The sequence below is a fragment of the Hemitrygon akajei genome, chromosome 1 (genome assembly GCF_048418815.1).
Source record: "Hemitrygon akajei chromosome 1, sHemAka1.3, whole genome shotgun sequence".
NCBI lineage: Eukaryota > Metazoa > Chordata > Chondrichthyes > Myliobatiformes > Dasyatidae > Hemitrygon > Hemitrygon akajei.
The window spans coordinates 5707181-5726781 of record NC_133124.1 but is presented as its reverse complement, the minus strand read 5'-3'; the positions used below and the strand labels follow the sequence as shown (position 1 = coordinate 5726781).

At 42.3% G+C, this 19601-nt stretch overlaps 1 protein-coding gene across 6 annotated transcripts in view; it reads left to right on the top strand.

Annotated features, from left to right (window-relative positions):
* The window catches only part of rnf41l (ring finger protein 41, like), a 48309-nt gene extending 28922 nt beyond the window's left edge, over positions 1-19387 (top strand). For 5 of the 6 annotated variants that reach the window (XM_073026765.1, XM_073026701.1, XM_073026832.1 and 2 more), the window contains 5 exons: positions 828-967; positions 4551-4577; positions 12368-12530; positions 16973-17093; positions 19117-19387. In XM_073026765.1, coding sequence (XP_072882866.1) covers positions 828-967; positions 4551-4577; positions 12368-12530; positions 16973-17093; positions 19117-19356 — 691 coding nt within the window. In that variant the 3' untranslated portion in view covers positions 19357-19387. The remainder of the gene's footprint in view (positions 1-827; positions 968-4550; positions 4578-12367; positions 12531-16972; positions 17094-19116) is intronic. The other variant, XM_073027088.1, reaches the window with a different exon arrangement.
* The last annotated feature ends 214 nt before the right edge of the window (positions 19388-19601 follow it).

Below are 19601 nucleotides of genomic sequence, written 5' to 3'. Positions count from 1 at the left end.
ATACCAAATCTCCTCAAACTACTAATGAAATACAGCCGCTGTCTTTCCTTTTTAATTGCATCAATATGTTGGACAATAGACAGATCTTCAGAGATGCTCTCTAATAAAAATAATTTTATTGAATAAAAATCTGAATTAAGTTTATTATCACCGGCATGTGACGTGAAATTTGTTAACTTAACAGCAGCAGTTCAATACAATGCATTATCTAGCAGAGAGAAAAAAATAAGTAAAATTTAAAATAATAATAAATAAACAAGTGAATTGATTATGTATATTGAATAGATTTTTTAAAATGTGCAAAAACAAATACTGTATTTTTTTTAAAAAGTGAGGTAGCATTCAAAGATTCAATGTGCAATTAGGAATCGGATGGCAGAGCGGAAGAAGCTGTTCCTGAATCGCTGAGTGTGTGCCTTCAGGCTTCTGTACCTCCTTCGTGATGGTAACAGTGAGAAAAGGGCATGCCTTGGGTGCTGGAGGTCCTTAATAGTGGACACTGCCTTTCTGAGACACCGCTCCCTAAAGGTGGCCTGAGTACTTTGAGGGCTAGTACCCAAGATGGAGCTGACTAGATTTACCACCCTCTGCAGCTTCTTTCGGTCCTGTGCAGTAGCCCCCCCAAACAATGATGCAGCCTGTCAGGATGCTGTCCATGGTACATCCATAGAAGTTTTTGAGTATATTTGTTGACATGCCAAATCTCTTCAAACTCCTAATAAAGTATAGCTGCTGTCTTTCCTTCTTTATAACTTCATCAATATGTTGGGACGTATCCTGTAAGACTAAATAGAAATTATTTTCTCCTTTTTAATCTTTGACAATAGGTACATGCGAAATGATTTGAATCGGCTACAGATGTGGTGCAGAAATAAACAACATGGCTGTGAAACAATCTGTTCTTTAGAAGCGATTGACAGACATGAAAGAGAGTGTGAATACAGCCGGGTTCCCTGCTTAAATGCTGGTAAGTGAAAGGTAACAAAATTATACTAATCCAGTATTTTATTAGTTAGAACTGCCTTTAACTATTGTTTTAAATTGGTTTCCCTAACTCATTACAAACACGAGAAAGTCTGCAGATACAGGAAATCCGGAGCAACACACACAAAATGCTGGAGGAAATCAATAGGTCAGGTAGCATCTACGAGTAAGAGTGAACAGTTGACGTTTCGGGCCAAGACCCTTCATCAAGACTGAGAAGGAGGGGGGAGATGCCTGAATTAGATGGTGGGGGGGGGGGCTAACTGGAAGGTGACGGGTGAAGCCAGGTGGGTGGGAAAGGTCAAGGACTGGAGAAGAAAGAATCTGATGGGAGGGGAGAGTGGACAATAGCAGAAAGAGAAGGAGGGGGGAGCCCAGGGGGAAATAATAGATAAGTGAGAAATGGTAAAAGGTCAGAGTGGAGAAAAGGGAGGGGGGTAATTTTTCTCCACCCGAAGGAGAAATTTACAGGCATCTTGCCCTTTCCCTCTCAGTCCTAATGAAGGGTCTTAGCAAACAGCTGCTGAGGTTCTCCAGCATTTTGTGTGTGTCACTTTCCGAAATAATTGATTAAATTGTGTAGAAAGATATATATACAGATTTATTTTCAATGCAATCTGAAGCAAATGGGATGTTATTTTGAAGTTGTATAAGATGTTGGTAAGGCCTAAATTGGAGTATTGTGTACAGTTCTAGTCAGCTACCTACAGGAAATGTATCAATAAATTTGAAAGAATGCAGAGAAAATTTACAAATGTGTTGCTGGGACTTGAAGACTTAAGTTCCAGGGAAAGGTTGAATAGGTTAGGACTTCATTCCCTAGGGCATAGGAGAATGAGGGGAGATTTGATCGAGTTTTACCAATTTATGAAAGTTATAGGTTAAATGCAAGCAAGCTTTTTCCACTGAGGGTGGGTGAGACTAGAACTAGAAGACATAAGTTAAGGGTGAAAAGTGAAATGTTTAAGGGAAACATCTTTATCTTCAGGGAGGTGCGAATGTGGAACGAGCTGCCTGTGGAAGTGGTAGATGCAGGGTCAATTGCAACATTGAAGAGAAGTTTGGATAGGTACATGAAGGGTAGGAGTACGGAGGGCTGTGGTCTAGGTGCGGATCATGGGAATAGGCAGATTAATAGTTTGGCATGGAGTAGATGGGCAGCAAAGAAAACAAAATAATTAAAAATGTTTTAAGTAATATCATTAATTTAACACTTCTGAATTTGTTTCTGATAAGGATGAAGTTACTGATGTTTCCCTCTGCTTCCCCTCCTGAAACCTTGGTTTCTTTCTTTTGTTTTATTCCTAACTTACTACATGATTTATCCTCTTCATGGGTCTGAATTTCTGGACCTTTAACCTTGTTCTTAATAAATAACCACAGAGCTTCTTTCACAAACAAGAGAAAATCTGCAGATGCTGGAAATCCAAGCAACACACACAAAATGCTGGAGGAACTCAGCAGTCTGGGCAGCATCTATGCAAAAAAAGTACCGTCAATGTTTTGAGCTGGACCACCGAACTGTCTTGGCCTGAAATGTTGACTGTACTTTTTTCTATAGATGCTGCCTGACCTGCTGAGTTCCTCCAGCAATTTGTGTGCATTGCACAGAGCTTCTTTCATTGGCCACCATTTTAGCTGAACTTGTAAGAAGAACTTCCTTATTGAATGATTGGTCGTCTGGCATATCTGGCAATGACAGGAAACCTGTGTGGGAGAGTGAATGAACCCATTGCTAAATTCTTTGGCTTAGAAAGTATTCCCTTTCCCCTCAACTTCTTGAATGTACTTCTGTCTCCTATCTCACTTGCAACTGCCCTGCAAGGTTTTTGCTGCTTTTAAGTCACCGAATGGTTCTAAACAATGTAAAAAAATGTTGACTATGATAGCACATTGCACCTCATTAGGAATCCTGATGAAAGGTCTCAGCCCAAAGCGTTGACTGTTTTCTTTCCATAGCTACTGCCTGACGCGCTAAGTTCCTCCAGTATTTTGTGTGCTATTCTGCAGAATCTCTTGAATTTCTGTTTTTCTTAGATTAGTTTCCAGTATCATCACACCTCACTGCACATCAACTGCACCAGCCCACCTGCCATCAAAGACGCATATACAAAAAGGTGCTGGAAAAGGGCCAGTAACATCATGAAGGATCCCACCCACCCTGCTCATGGACTGTTTGTCCCCTCCCATCAGAGAGGAGGCTATGAAGCATCCACACCAGGACCACCAGACTCAAAAACAGATACCGTAGATTCCGGATTTTAAGCCGCTACTTTTTTCCCACATTTTGAACAGCTTTGAACTTTGCGGCCTTTAAAACGGAGCGGCTAATACATGATTTTTTTTCATGCCGCCTCGTAAACATTTTGCCTCATAACAGTAGACCAATAAAATTGATGAGTAGTTCACAGAGGTCCAATGAAATTGTATGATAAATCAAGCGCACTTTCACAATTAAATTATTGTAAATCAGTCATTTGTACTCACCCTCATCAACATGGAAAACACTCGAAGAAAAGCATTGTGCTGCCTTTATGGCAGTTATTTAGTTTATAATATTTTCGCTTAGTAATTCATTTTCTAGTTAAAGTTAGAAGAGTTTTAACTATATTTGTTTTCTGTACTACATCGCGGGATGCTATGACGTCACACCCGGTTTCGCCGCGTCTTGTGGGAAAAATGCCAGTTTGCGATAAAACGGGACGGAGGGAGGGAGCGCATTACGCGAGCGGCTTTGGATCTGAGCGAACGCTGCTTTTAAGTTAAAGGCGATCAATAACTTTTCCTGGTAGGCTGCAGTATATATATTTTTTACCAGTCGTTAGGAGATATTGGAATGTTGTTCAGTAAAGAAGTATACGCAACGTATATTTAAAAGTAGCCGCGTTACGGGCACGGTTCGAAAAAAAGCATTTGCAATATGTATTTGTTTTTGTTACCATATGGATTTAATTAAAAGTTAAAAAATCCTCACGTGTAATATCTTTCTGTGTAAATATCTCATATTACAACGTGGGACACCTGCGGCCGAAAATCCGGTGCGGCCTAAAATCCGGTGCGGCCTGTACAATTAAAAAATTGATTTTATTTCTAAAATTAGAGCCAGCGGCTTTTAATCAGGTGCGCTCTGTAGTCCGGAATCTACGGTACTTTCCCCAAACAGTAAGGCTGTTCAACACCTCCACCCACTAACCCACCCCTCCACATCCCCAACCACCATTACTTTATCATTTCCTGTCAGTCACCTTATGTACAGACATTCCTGTGCCTAGCATCACTTTAAGTATTTTAATTATTTTTAAAAATTATTATTGTGTTTTTCATCTTTTGTGGGTTTTTTGGGCTGTGTCTGATCTGGAGTAACAATTATTTTGTTCTCCTTTACGTTTGTATACAGGAAATGACAATAAACAACCTTGAATCTGCACGATAGTAATGGCAGTATAATGAATGTGCTCTCTTGTGTGCTGTGCAGTTTTCAAATGATTTAGGCAACTGAAGTAAAGCTCCACTTTCCATTTCTTTGTACAAGTATTTGAAGTCTCCCTCTACCCATTTTCCTTTAGGTGGCATTTACATGTGCTATGGATGTGGTATGTATGTACTTAACAATGAATTTTTTTTACAGTGCAGTGTTAATTCTTAATCTCTTCTAAAAACATCTTTTTGTGTGTTTTGGTGCCGTGATTCAAATGATTTTGTGCTTGCTGAAATTGGTAACAGACAGTCTCTTGCCATTGTCATAGAGTGCTATAGTAGGACAGACCCTTTGCCCCATCTAGTCTCTGATAAACTATTAATTCTGCCTAGTTCTATTGACCTGCACCTGGACCTTAGCCTGACATATCCCTCCCATCCATGCACCCATTTCAAATTTCCCTTAAACGTTAAAATTGAACCTGTATCACAACACTTACACTGGCAGCTCGTTCTGCAATCTCACCACCCTCTGAGCGAAGACATCCTCTCTCATGTTCCCCTTAAACATTTCAAGTCAAGTTTGTTATCCCGTATGGGTCCCAGTTATGCCTGTCTTTTTGTTGGCTTTGTGAAACAGTCCATGTTCCAAGTCTATACGGGTATCCGTCCCCCTCTTTTCCTTCGCTACATTGACAACTGCATTGGCGCTGCCTCCTGCACGCATGCTGAGCTCGTTGACTTCATTAACTTTGCTCCAACTTTCACCCTGCCCTCAAATTTACCTGGTCCATTTCCGACACATCCCTCCCTTTCTTGATCTTTCTGTCTCCATCTCTGGAGACGGCTTATCTACTGATATCTATTATAAGCCTACAGACTCTCACAGCTACCTCTTCCCACCATGTCTCTTGCAAAAATGCTATCCCCTTCTCACAATTCCTCCGTTTCCACCGCATCTGCTCTCAGGATGAGGCTTTTCATTCCAGGACGAAGGAGATGTCTTCCTTTTTTAAACAAAGAGGCTTCCCTTCTTCCACCATCAACTCTGCTGTCAAACACGTCTCTCCCATTTCCCGCACATCTGCCCTCACCCCATTCTGCCCGCCACCCCACTCGGGATAGGGTTCCCCTTGTCCTCACCTACCACCCCACCAGCCTCCAGGTCCAACGTATATTTCTCCATAACTTCCGCCACCTCCAACGGGATCCCACTACCAAGCACATCTTTCCCTCCCCCCTCTTTCTGCTTTCCGCAGGGATCGCTCCCTACGCGACTCCCTTGTCCACTCGTTCCCCCCCATCCCTTCCCACCGATCTCCCTCCTGGCACTTATCCTTGTAAACGGAACAAGTGCTACACCTGCCCTTACACTTCCTCCCTCACCACCATTCAGGGCCCCAGACAGTCCTTCCAGGTGAGGCGACACTTCACCTGTGAGTCGGCTGGTGTGGTATACCGCGTCCGGTGCTCCCGGTGTGGTCTTTTATATATTGGTGAGACCCGACACAGACTGGGAGACCGTTTCGCTGAACACCTACGCTCAGTCCGCCAGAAAAAGCAGGATCTCCCAGTGGCCACACATTTTAATTCCACGTCTCATTCCCATTCTGATATGTCTAACCATGACCTCCTCTACTGTCAAGATGAATCCACACTCAGGTTGGAGGAACAACACCTTATATACCGGCTGGGTAGCCTCCAACCTGATGGCATGAACATTAACTTTTCTAACTTCCGTTAATGCCCCTCCTCCCTTTCTTACCCCATCCTTGACATATTTAGTTGTTTGCCTGTTCTCCATCTCCCTCTGGTGCTTCCCCCCCCCGCCCCCCTTCTCCCGAGGCCTCCCGTCCCATGATCCTTTCCCTTCTCCAGCTCTGTATCACTTTCACCAATCACCTTTCCAGCTCTTAGCTTCATCCCACCCCCTCCGGCCTTCTCCTATCATTTCGCATTTCCCCCTCCCCCCACTACTTTCAAATCTCTTACTATCTTTCCTTTCAGTTAGTCCTGACGAAGGATCTCGGCCCGAAACATTGACAGTGCTTCTCCCTATAGATGTTGCCTGGCCTGCTGTGTTCCACCAGCATTTTGTGTGTGTAGTTTGTTATCATTTAACTGGTTGGCATCCATTTGTCTTGAAGGACAATGAGCCTGGGTAGAAGGTATGGAGATCCTGAGATGCCCAGTCACGATCCGCTCTTGACCTCACCAGTGTAATCCAAAGGAAAGCTTATGAGCAATACATTTGGCACCAGCTTGACTGCTGGAGCTGTTCAAAGATGTCCAGCTGCCTGAGGGGCTCCATTCCGAATTTGCGGTCTGGGTTTACTCCCATAGCTTTCGTCTCTCCCAAGGCTGCCCACAAGGCAGTGGGGCTACTTACCCATAGCTGGGGATCTGGTTCACAAGTACCAGGACATGTCCACACACTGGAAGGCCTACGTGCTACATGTACAGGGCCAGACCTCTTCCCCATCCTCTGTAGTTCAGTCTGAGTCGGAAAGGAGTTCAGTTTCCATGTGTCGCCAGCGAGGAGGCACTACATGAGGCTTGCTGTTGGAGAGGCCGTGTACTGGCAGGGAGAGACTTACACATTCAGCTCTCCTTTTCACAAGACTGCTAGCCAGCGGTGGAAGCTGAAATTGAGAGTGACAAGCACTACCCACTACACTACCACACTAGACACATCACAACAACCATTTGGACACAACAAATATACATGTATATAATGTATATAGAAATGAGAGAATGTTTCTTTGAACCAAGGTGTAAAGCACACAATAACATATGAAGGTAAGTATAAAATCTACAGATGAATCACACATAAATAATGAACTAAAGTGCATAAATTAAATACTGTAAGATACAGAACAGATGAACCAGTGACACTTTGAATATGATGTGGCAAGGAGTAAAGAAACCTAAAGGCCTGGGGGAAGAAACTGTTTCCCATCCTGACCGTTCTTGTCTTTTTGCATCGGAGTCTTCTGCCTGATGGTAGAAAGTTGGAGGATGCTGGATGGATGGGTGGGATCCTCAGTAATAATCCACCTTTCACCCTTGGCTCTTGACTTCTGGTTGCAGTCCCACCCAACCTTAGTGGAAAAAGTCTGCTTGCATTTACCCTATCTATATACCTCTATCGAATCTCCCCTCTTTCTGCTACACTCCAGGGAATAAAGTTCTAACCTATTCAACCTTTCCCTTTAACCAGTTGAGGATATTATGCCTCCAAAGGCCACTGAATAATAGAATATATGAAGAAGGTTGACACTACAGTGCCGAGAAAAGGCAAAGCTACAAATGGAATGTTGAAGTAATATCCAATCACGTTCTGGCCCTTAATGATCCAATGTCACTATTCAAAGTAAATTTATTATGTAAGTATGTATACGTCACCATAAATTACCTTGAGATTCATTTTCTTGCAGACATTCACAGAACAAAGAAGTACAATAGAAAAACCACACACAAAGACTGACGAGCAACCATTGTACAAAAGAAGACAAACTGTGCAAATACAAAAACACTAATAATACATACATACTGAGAACATGAATTGTAGAGTCTTTATAAGTGAGGCCATAGATTGTGCAATCATTTCAGAGTTAAGGTGAGTGAAGTTATCCACTCCAATTCAGGATTGAAGTGTTCCTAAACCTAACGGTGCGGGACCTAAGACTCCTTGTACTTCTTTTGCAGTGGTAACCGCAAGAAGAGAGCATGGCCTGGATGGTGGCTACTGCTCTCTTGTGACAATGCTCCTTGGAGATGGTGGGAGGGGCTTTTCCTGTGATGGATCGGGCTGTATCCACTACTTGTTAACGGAGAATGTAAAGTTTCCCAGAGTTTAACGTTCCTCCATAAACAAAACTGTAATGGGAATTGCCTTTGTGGGGAAGAATGTTATTTACCAGAGTTGGATTTATCATCACTGACATGTTTTGTGTAATTTATTGTATTGTAGCAGTAGTACAGTCATTGTTCATCACCATTATGTGTCTTGTCAAATGACATTGGTGATCCTGGTCTTTATGACCATGATTGTTCTAGGCAAATTTTTTATAGAAGAGGTTTGTCATTTCCTTCTGGGCAATGTCTTTGCAAGACAAGTGACCCCAGCCATTATCAATGCTCTTCAGAGATTGTCTGCTTGGCGTCAGAAGTCGCATAACCAGGACTTGTGATCTGCACCAGCTGTTCATACGACCAGCCACCACCTGCTCCCATGTGACCCTGTTCAGGGGCTACACCTTGTCCATGGATGACATGCAGGCTATCAGAAGGAAGGAGTGCCTTACACTGCCTTTGGTAGGGATGTGTCTCTACCCCGCCATACAAGTATTAACAGTATCACAACACTATTACAGCTCAGGGGTGTCGGAGTTCAATTCGGACACATCTGTAAGGAGTTCGTTCATCCTTCCTGTGACGTGGGCTTCCTCCCACATTCCAAAGGTGTACCATGTAGCAGGTGAAATAGTCATTGTAAATTGTAAATGAAAGGTTGAGGATGTTGTGGATAGTGTGGAGGGCGGTCAGAGGTTACAGCAGGACATTGATAGGATACAAACATGGGCTGAGATGTGGCAGATGGAATTCAACCCAGATAAGTGTGAAGTAGTTCATTTTGGTAGGTCAAATATGATGACAATATAGTATTAATAGTAAGACTCTTGGCAGTGTGGAGGATCAGAGGGGTCTTGGGGTCTGAGTCCATAGGACACTCAAGTCTGCTGCGCAGGTTGACTCTGTGGTTAAGAAAGCATACAGTGTATTGGCCTTCATCAATCATGGGATTGAGTTTAGGAGCTGAGAGGTAATGTTACAGCTATATAGGTCATGGTCAGACCCCACTTGGAGTACTGTGCTGTGCTCAGTTCTGGTTGCCTCACTATAGGAAGGAGGTGGAAACCATAGAAAGGGTGCAGAGGAGATTTACAAGGATGTTGCCTGGATTGGGGAGCATGCCTTATGAGAATAGGTTGAGTGAACTTGGCCTTTTCTCCTTGGAGCGACGAGGATGAGAGGTGACCTGATAGAGGTGTATAAGATGATGAGAGGCATTGATCATGTGGATAGTCAGAGGCTTTTTCCCAGGGCTGAAATGGCTAGCACGAGAGGGCACAGTTTTAAGGTGCTTGGAAGTAGGTACAGTGGAGATGTCAGGGGTCAGTTTTTTACGCAGGCAGTGATGAGTACGTGGAATGGGCTGCTGGCGACGGTGGTGGAGGCAGATATGATAAGAAACTCCTGGACAGGTATATGGAGCTCAGGAAAATAGAGGGCTATGGGTAACCCTAGGTAATTTCTAAGGTCAGGACATGTTCGGCACAGCTTTGTGAGCCAAAGGGCCTGTATTGTGCTGTAGGTTTTCTATGTTTCTAAATTGTCTTGTGATTGGCCTAGGGTTAAATAGGCAGGTTGCTGGGCTTCTTGGGCCAGAAGGGACTGTTCTGCACTGTATCTCTAAACAAAATAAATTCTGAGTTGCAATGAAGATATAAAAAATAAATAGTACAAAAAGAAAGGAAAATAGTGAGGTAGTGTTCATGGGTTCCTGGGACATTCAGAAATCTGATAGTAGAGGGGAAGAAACTATTCCTGAATCATTAAGTGTGTGTCTTCAGTCACCTGTATCTCCTCCCTGATGGTAACAGTGAGAAGAGGGCATGTTCTGGGTGATGAGCGTCTGAAATGATGGATGCATTCTTTTTGAGGAATCACAGTTTGAAGATGTGGATGCTGAGGTTACTGGTGCCCACGATGGAGCTGGCTGAGTTTACAACTCTCTGTGGCATTTTCCGATCCGCAGCAGTGTCCCCTCCAAACCAGACAGTGATGCAGCCAGTTAGGATGCTCACCACTATACATCCGTAGAAATTTGCAAGTGTCTTTGGTGACATACCAAACCTCCTAAAACTCCTAATGAAATATAGCCACTGATGTATCTTCCTCATAATTGCTTCAATATATTGGGCCCAGGATAAATCCTAATGTAATACTTGGAAATTCAAAATATGCTTTGCATTTTACTAAACCATGATATTTAATTATTTTTGGTAATCCATTCCCAAAATACTACCATTAATACTTGATATTTTTTCAATGCATGATTAGAAATGTACGTGTCACTGGATTTTATTAGAATCTGGTTTGATATCATTGACCTGTATCATGAAATTTGTTTTTCAGCAGAAGTACATTACAATACACGAAACTATAAATTGTAACAAGAAATATATATTTTTTAATTAAATATAGTTCAAAAAGAGAGTAGAAAAAATGCTGAGGTAGTGTTTGTTGGTGCATTGCCCATTCAGAAATCTGATGGCGGAGATGAAAACACTATTCCTGAAATGTTGAGTGTGTGTCTCCAGGATCCTGTACCACCACCTTGATAACACTGAGAAGTGGGCATGCCTTGGTGATGGGGATCCTTAATGATAGATGCCGCCTTTTTGAGGTATTCTCGATGCTGGGGAGGCTAGTGCCCATGATTACAGCCTTCTGCAACTTTTTCCAATACTGTGCAGCTGCCTTCCATACCAGATAGTGTTGCAATCAGTTAGAATGCTCTTCGCAATACAACTGTAGAAATTTCTGACTGATGTCATACCAAGCATCCTCAAACTCTGAATAAATACAGCTAGCCACTGTCATGCTGCCTTTGTAATTGCGTCACTATGCTAGGCCCAGGATAGTTCTTCAAAGATGCTGACACCCAGGAACTTGAAATTGCTCACTCTTTCCACTGTTGATGCTTCAATGAGAACTGATGGGTTCAACTGCCCCTTCCTGAAGTCCACAATCAATTCCTTGGTCTTACTGATGTTGAGTGCAAGATTGTTGTTGCAAAATCACTCAACCAGCTGGTATGTCTTACTCTTGTACACCACCTCGGCACCATCTGAAATTCTGCTAACAATATTTGCATCATTGGCAAATTTATTGATGATGTTTGGGCTGTGCCTAGCCAGAAAGTCGTGTGTAGAGAGAGTAGAGCACTGGGTTAAGCATGTATCTTTTAGGTACGCCAGTGCTGATTGTCAGCGAGAAGGAGATGTTATTTCCCATCCACAGTGACTGCAGTTTCCTGGTGAGGAACTTTGACTTTCATTTCTTAATTTAGCTCTTTTTCTTTGCACCCATGCTACTGAACATTTCTGAAAACATCATGTGCCAGAAAAAGATATTTAAAGTGACTGTATCATCAAGGAAACAAGCATCTAGGTCAATCTCTCTTCTCAATACTACCATCAGGAAGGAGATACAGGAGACTTGGGTTCCAAACCACCAGGTTCTGGTACGGTTAATACTCTTCAATCATCAGGCTCCTGAACTAGCGTGGATAACTTCTCTCACCTCAACACTGAACTGATTCCACAACCAACAGACTCGCTTTCAAGGACTCTACGACTCATATTCTCAATGTTACCTATTATATATGTATTTATTTAGTTGTATTTGCACAGTTTGTCTTCTTTTGCACATTGGTTATTTGTCCATCTTTGTAGTTTTTCACTGCTTCTATTGTTTCTCTTTATTCTACTGTGAATGCTAGCAAGAAAATGAATCTTCGGGTGGTATATGGTGACCTGTGTATACTTTGATAATAAATTGAATTTGAACTTCGAGGTGTTCTCCCTGGTGTCAGATTTGCAAAATGTTATCACCTTAGCCACTTTTTGAAAATGGTTACAGGGTACTACTGCATTCAGTTACCTTTACCCTGTATTTTCAAGTTAAGAAGCCCTGTTACATAAGATGATATTGTTGCTAATCCTTTTATTAAGACATTAGAGATTTGAACTCTATTTCAGAAGTTTCAATAAGATTGCTGTGGTCCTGAATGCTACTCCCTCCTTGTACTGATTGCATGTTCCAATATTGTTCTTTTCTATATTTGTAATTTCTATTAACACTTGTCCGATGTTTGTTGATTCACTTTCCTGCGAAGGTTGTACTGTTCAAGTAGAACGACGCAATCTGGAATCTCACATGGCAGTGTGCGAATGCCGAAGCCGGGAGTGCTCTAATGGTTGTGGTTATGCCATACTCAGTGCAGACGACGCTCAGCACAATTGTATAGCAGAACTGAGGACAGAACTGGAATTGCTTAGGTATGTAACGGATCTCTTCACAATCCTGACCTTGTTGTGTTGGTCATTATCTTTAGCCCATCAAGAACTTTGATTCTAAATTCCTAGTATTTATTGGATTTTTATAACTACCAGTTAACTTTTTCCATTTTTAATCTCACGCTCAAAGCCTTTCAGTGTATCCGTGTGTTCTGTACAATAAGGAATGCTAGGCTGATAACATTTACTGGATTTCTAGTTCATAGCTATTAAAGATAAAAGGGATTAAATATTAGCTTTATATGTCACATGTACAGTGAAGTAGTGATGTGTGTCAAAGGTCAGCATAGTCCAGGGATGTTTATCTTTAAAAAAAAGTGTAGCCACACTCTCAGCACCAACATGTCATGCTACAGCTAACTAAGCCTAAGCCTTTGGAATGTGGAAGAAGGCGGAGCGTCCAGAGGAAGCCCATGCAGTCACAGGGAGAATATCCAGCCTCCTTATAGACAGCAGCTGGAATTGAACTCTGATCTTCGCAACACTGGTGCACTAAATGCAACCCTACCGTGCCGCCCCAGCAGCAGTTAATAAATTAGCAGTAACATCAATTTTATCCAGTTGGATTTAAAGCTTAAAAGATAGTCACCACAGTAGCATAGTGGTTAGCATAATGCTTTACAGCACCAAAGATCAGGGTTCAATTCCCAACACTGTTTGTAGGGAGTTTAAGCATTCTCTCCATGACCATGTAGTTTTCCTCTAGGTCCTCCGCTTTTCTCCCACATCCCAAACACATGTAAGGGTTAATAAGTTGTGGGCATGCTATGTTGGCGCCAGAAGCCTGGTGACATTTACAGGTTGCCCACAACATAATCCTTGGACTGTGTTGATCATTGATGCAAATTTTAAAAAGTACAAAATTCAAAGTAAATTTATTATCAAAGTACATATATGTCACTATGCACAAACCTGAGATTCATTTTCTTGTGGGCATACTCAGTAAATCCAAGGACCGTTATAGAATCAATGAAAGACAGCGGACAACCGGTTTGCAAAAGAAAACTGCTAATTCAAAAGAAATAATAATAGGTAAAAAAGCAATACCTAGAACATGAGATGTAGAGTCCTTGAAAGAGAGCCCATAGGTTGTGAGAACATTTTAGTGATGGAGCAAGTGAAGTTGAGTGAAGTTGTCCCCTTTGGTTCAAGAGCTTGATTGTTGAGGGGCTCCTGAACCCGGTGGTGTGAGTCCTGCTTCTCCTGTACCTTCTCCCTGATGGCAGCAGTGAGAAGCCCATTAAATAAAGGAGCAGAATTAGCCCATTTGGCCCATCAAGTCTGCTCCACCATTTCATCAGGGCTGATCCAGTTCCCTGTTAGCCTCAATCTTCTGCCTTCTCTCCATATCCCCTCATGCCCTGATGAATCAAGAATCTATCAATATCTGCCTTAAATATACCCATGACTTGGCTTCCACAACTCCCTGTGGCAAAGAATTCCACAGATTCACCACTCTCTCTGGCTAAAGAAATTCCTCATCTCCATTCTAAATGGACATCCCTCTGTTCTGAGACTGAGTCCTCTGGTTAGACTCACTGACTACATCCGCTCCACTTCCACTCTGTTGAGGCCTTTCAACACTCAGTAGATCCAACCCTCATTCTTCAGAACTCCAGTGAGTACAAGCTCAGAGCCATTAAATGCTCCTCACATGATAAGTAATGGGTAATAAGTAATATGGTAAGTACCAGCCTATCATCTCCCTCTCTCTGGTGCTCCTTCCCCTTTTCTTTCTTCCAAGGCCTTCTGTCCTCTCCTATCAGATTCCCCCTTCTCCAGCCCTGTATCTCTTTCACCTGTCAACTTCCCAGCTCTTTACTTGGTCCTTCCTGGTTTCATCTATCACTGTGTGTTTCTTCTTCCCCTGCCCCCACCTTGCAACTCTGACTCCCCATCTTTTCTTTTCTCCAGTCCTGCTGAAGGATCTCGGCCCAAAACATCAAATATACTCTTTTGCATAGACACTGCCTGGCCTGCTGAGTATCCAAAGTGGTGTAATTGTTATTGAGAGCAATGGCCGCAGGGGGACTCTGCATTGGCTGCCCACTTCCCTTCCTGACAGTCCTGCAGCCTATAGGGGTGACTACCTTCCTGGAGCTCCTTTCTATCACTTCATCAGTCTCCTGTATGAGCCAGAGGCCATCAAGCTGCAGCTCCAGTTCCTTAACACATTCTCAGAGGAGCTGCAGCTCGGTGACAATGTGGTTGTCAGGGAGGCTGGAGGTCGCCCAGAATTCCACATCTCTCAGTCCCTGGAGCCATTCTCACTGCACTAACTGTGCCCTAACAGACAAGGAATGAAGAATAAAGAAGAAACTTACCAGATACTTACCTCACCCAAGCCTGATGAGCCAAAGCCACTCCAACACTGGCTCACTCACAGAATTGCCACTCAGCTTGCCCCGCCTTATTTTTATTCGCCCTTTCTAATAAATCCCGTTGACTGATTGGGTGCCGTTCAGCTCAAAAAACTGCCACAAAACACTGCCTTTTTAAAACTTCATCTCTAGATGAAGGGATTAAAAGTAACATTAGCAACTTTGCAGATGACACAAAGCTGGATGGTAGTGTGAAATATGAGGAGGATGTTAGTAGAATGCAGGGTGACTTGGACAGGTTGGGTGAGTGGGCAAATGCATGGCAGATGCAGTTTAATGTGGATAAATGTGAGGTTATCCACTTTGGTGGCAAGAACAGGAAGGCAGATTACTATCTGAATGGTGTCAAGTTAGGAAAAGGGGAAGTATAACGAGATCTAGGTGTCCTTGTTCATTAGTCACTGAAAGTAAGTATGCAGGTACAGCAGGCAGTGAAGAAAGCTAATGGCATGTTGGCCTTCATAACAAGGGGAGTTGAGTACAGGAGCAAAGAGGTCCTTCTGCAGTTGTACAGGGCCCTGGTGAGACCACACCTGGAGTATTGTGTTCAGTTTTGGTCTCCAAATTTGAGGAAGGACATTCTTGCTATTGAGGGAGTGCAGCGTAGGTTCACGAAGTTGATTCCCGGGATGGTGGGACTGTCTTATGTTGAAAGGTTGGAGCGACTGGGCTTGTATACACTGGAATTTAGAAGGATGAGAGGGGATCTGATTGAAACATACAAGATTATTAAGGGATTGGACACGTTAGAGGCAGGAAACATGTTCCCGATGTTGGGGGAGTCCAGAACCAGAGGCCACAGTTTAAGAATAAGGGGTAAGCCATTTAGAACAGAATTGAGGAAAAACTTTTTCACCCAGAGAGTTGTGGATCTATGGAATGGTCTGCCTCAGAAAGCAGTGGAGGCCAATTCTCTGGATGCTTTCAAGAGTTAGATAGAGCTCTTATAGATAGCAGAGTCAAGGGATATGGGGAGAAGGCAGGAACAGGGTACTGATTGTGGATGATCAGCCATGATCACATTGAATGGTGGTGCTGGCTCAAAGGGCCGAATGGCCTCCTCCTGCACCTATTGTCTATTGTCTTAAATGAAATTGCTGCTTCTTCTCGTGCTCCCATGCATCGGGTGCATTCGAACTCCGAAGAGAGCGTGGTGTGGGGCATGCTCTCTGGCTATCCACTCAATCTGTGTCTCTTATCATCTTGTACACCTCTCATCCTTGGATCTTGATTGCTTGCAATTTCTCTGCAGTTGATGTTATCTATGGTTCTAGTTTCTGGGTGCTCGTTTTTTTTTGCTAGTTTGTGTGATTTTGATCAGGGTAGACTGGCTTTGCAGCCTGTAGTCAGCGAAGGACACAATTCCAAACTGAACTGAACTGAATTACACTAAACATTACAAGATTGTTTCAAGGACTCTGTGGTTTGATGTTTGATATTCTGTGTGTCATTCGCTCACTTTCTGCTGTTTGTTCTTTGCACTTTGGGTGTTTGATTTTTTTTTTGAAAGCTTCCATGGTGTTTCTTTTGTTGTGGCTGTCAGCGGTAAGAGTACCCCTGCGGTCATTCCTCTCAGTGTTGTGTACTGCATACATACTTTGATAATAAATATACTTCAAGACTTTGATTTTGAAGAGTTTTTGGATGTTTTATTATGTTAATGTGACTGTCAGAAGAATTTGACATGACTGACCATCTTGGATTTGTCAAAATTTAAGGGTAATGTGAAAATCTTCAATGCTGAAATTGACTAGAAAGAACGTGATGAGCTTTATTTTGCTGGTGGAATTGAAGACAGATGGGTAAAAGTGCAGGTTTTACAACTGGTCGGTGATGAGATGCAATGGAAGGGGATCTAAACTTGTAATAGGGTAGTGAGGATGGAAATAAACATTGTGAAAAGTGTACACTGGAGCTGTGTACAAAGGTAGATTCTAACCCACCATCCTTAGTGATGGCTTCAGAAATTAGTCAAAGCTTGATGCATCTTTGGTAACATACATCTAACCTCAGATATTCTCCATAATTCCTTTTTACATGAAGGTCTGAGATGATTTGTAAAGTTGAAGAAGTAAAGCATGAAATGGAATCCCGTTTAGATTCTCAAAGAAGACACATGGTACAGAAAGAGAGCTTCCTGCAAAATGAAATCGAGGAGCTTAAAGTTAGTATGCTTACTTGTAGACATTTTACAAAACTAGATAGGTAGCTGTGACTGTAAATGCTTTGGAAATGCATGGCATGGTGTCCTAACTATAATTTGTATTGCATTCACTCGAGCCAATGTTGTCCTAAGGCAGGGGTTCCCAACCTGCGGTCCATGGTTAGTGGTAGGGGACTCCTGTTCTAAGTGGTTGTGTACTGGTGGGCTGGGATCCACGTGATCTGGTGGATAAGAGTAAGTGGTGCCTGTGGTGAGTGGTTGGGTCTTTTGGTTGTTCAGTCTCTCCTTTCACAGCTGCCACTCGTCCTCTGTGGCACAGAGTAGGTCGACCTCCTGTAGCAGCTCCCTCTTGAACTGATTTCCTCCAGGTGCATCTATTAAATGCAATGTCTTCCCAGTTTTTACATGTCGTGCTGAATTCCTTCCAGCTGATTTTGATGTTATCTTTGAGACATTTTCTTTGCCCATCAGGAGTAGACTATAATTCGATTAACATGAATCCATACTCAAATACAATTCTGGTTAAGAATCCTGAGCACCCATATCAAACCATCCATTGTCACTAGGAGTGCAGACTAGATGAATTTAACATATGTAATATCAATATGTAGTGTTCAACCAAAATAAACTTTGAACTAATATTTATTTGAATATTTTCTAATACGTAGGAGCAGAATCAGGCTATTTGGCCCCTTGAGTCTGCTCTACCATTCCATCATGGCTGATTTATTATCCTTCTCAAACCCATTCTCTTGCCTTCTCCCTGTAATCTTTGACACCCTTACTAATCAAAATATTACCAAACTCTGCTTTAAATATACCCAATGACTTGGCCTCCACAGCCATCTCAAACTGCAGGATGAATTCTATCATGCCTCCTAAGTGTTCCTTTAACTTAAGCTCTAAAACAGCTTTGAGTTTTATTTGCTCCAAAATATATTGATAACTAGGAGTTCAGCACAAAAGCAAAATAACTCTGAAACTTAAAAGTTTTGGATATATGACATTTAGGTTTGGATAAGAGTAACTTTGTCAGTGAGTTAGGTCGGGAAGTAGCCATGAGGTGATATGAAAAATCAATTACAAGTGAGCAGCATTGGTCTTTTAATTTGCTTATGGACAATATCCTCAAAAGGCTGCAGAGCATTTCACAAAGCACATATTTAGTAAGATACAAAACATTACTACTGGTTGTAGAACATAGAACATTACAACACAAAACAGGTCCTTTGGCCCACAATATTGTGCAAACTTCTTAACCTACTCTTAGATAAATCAAACCCTTCCTTCCTCCATTTTTCTATCATTCATGTGCCTACCTAAGAGTTTCTTAAATGCCCCAATGCCACCGACAGTGTGTTCTACGCACCTACTACTTTGTATTTTAAAAAAAAACAACATACCCCTGACATCCTCCTTTATACTTTCCTTTAATCACCTTAACACTATGTCCCTTTGTATTAGTCATTTCTGTCCTCTGAAAAAGTATCTGGCTGTCCATTTGATCTAAGCCTCTTATCTTCTTGTACACTTCTCCCAAGTCACCTCTCATCCTCCCTTGCTCAAAAAAAGAAAAGCTCTAGCTCACACAACCTATCCTCATAAAACGTGCTCTCTAATCCAGGGAGCGTCCTGGTAAATTTCCTCTGCACCCTCTCTAAAGTGTCCATTTCTTGTCTGTAATGAGGTGACACAATACTCCAAGTGTAGTCCATCCAGTTTTATAGAGCAGTAATATAACTTCAGAGTTCAAAGTAAATTTATTATCAAATATAGGAATCACCATGTACTACCCTGAGATTAATTTTCATGCAAACATTCACGGTAGACAAAGAAATGCAATGGAGTCATCCTAAATGTACACACAGCTCTTGAACTCAATCTCACGACTAATGAAGAGCAATACACCATTATGCTTTCTTAACAACTTTCCCCTACCCACTCTGGTGTTTCTCTTTGACATTTTACTAGTCAAGTGAAGTGTTTTATAGTCCTGATTTCAGGCTGCCACTTGTACTTTCAGAGCCAGTTGTCTCGTATGATGTCGGATATGCGGACACTGGTAGCCGAAGAAAGGAAGCATCGTCAGGAGGTGGAACAAGCCGAACTGGAGAAGAAGGAGCTAATAGAGTTGCTGAGAAGCTGGAATAAAGAGACCGGGCTTGTCAGTGGAGAAGGAAGCAGCAAGAGAATCACAGCTGTTAGACCCCCCAACCGAATGGAAAACATCAAACGCAAGCCTAAAGAGGTCACTGTTATCTAAATGATGGGTTACTAAATTAGTCATGAAAGCATTTCCCTCGTGTTTGTTTTAAATGGGTTCCATTTTTTTTGCCTTGTCCAGTTAGTTCAGTACTACATAGGACACTGTACATTACAGGCCCTTCAGCCCACAATATTATGCTGTCCACTCTAAGATCAATCTAACCCTTTCCTCCTACATAACACTCTGTTTTTCCTATCATCCATATGCCTATCAAATGCCCATTATTTATCACCTCTGCTATC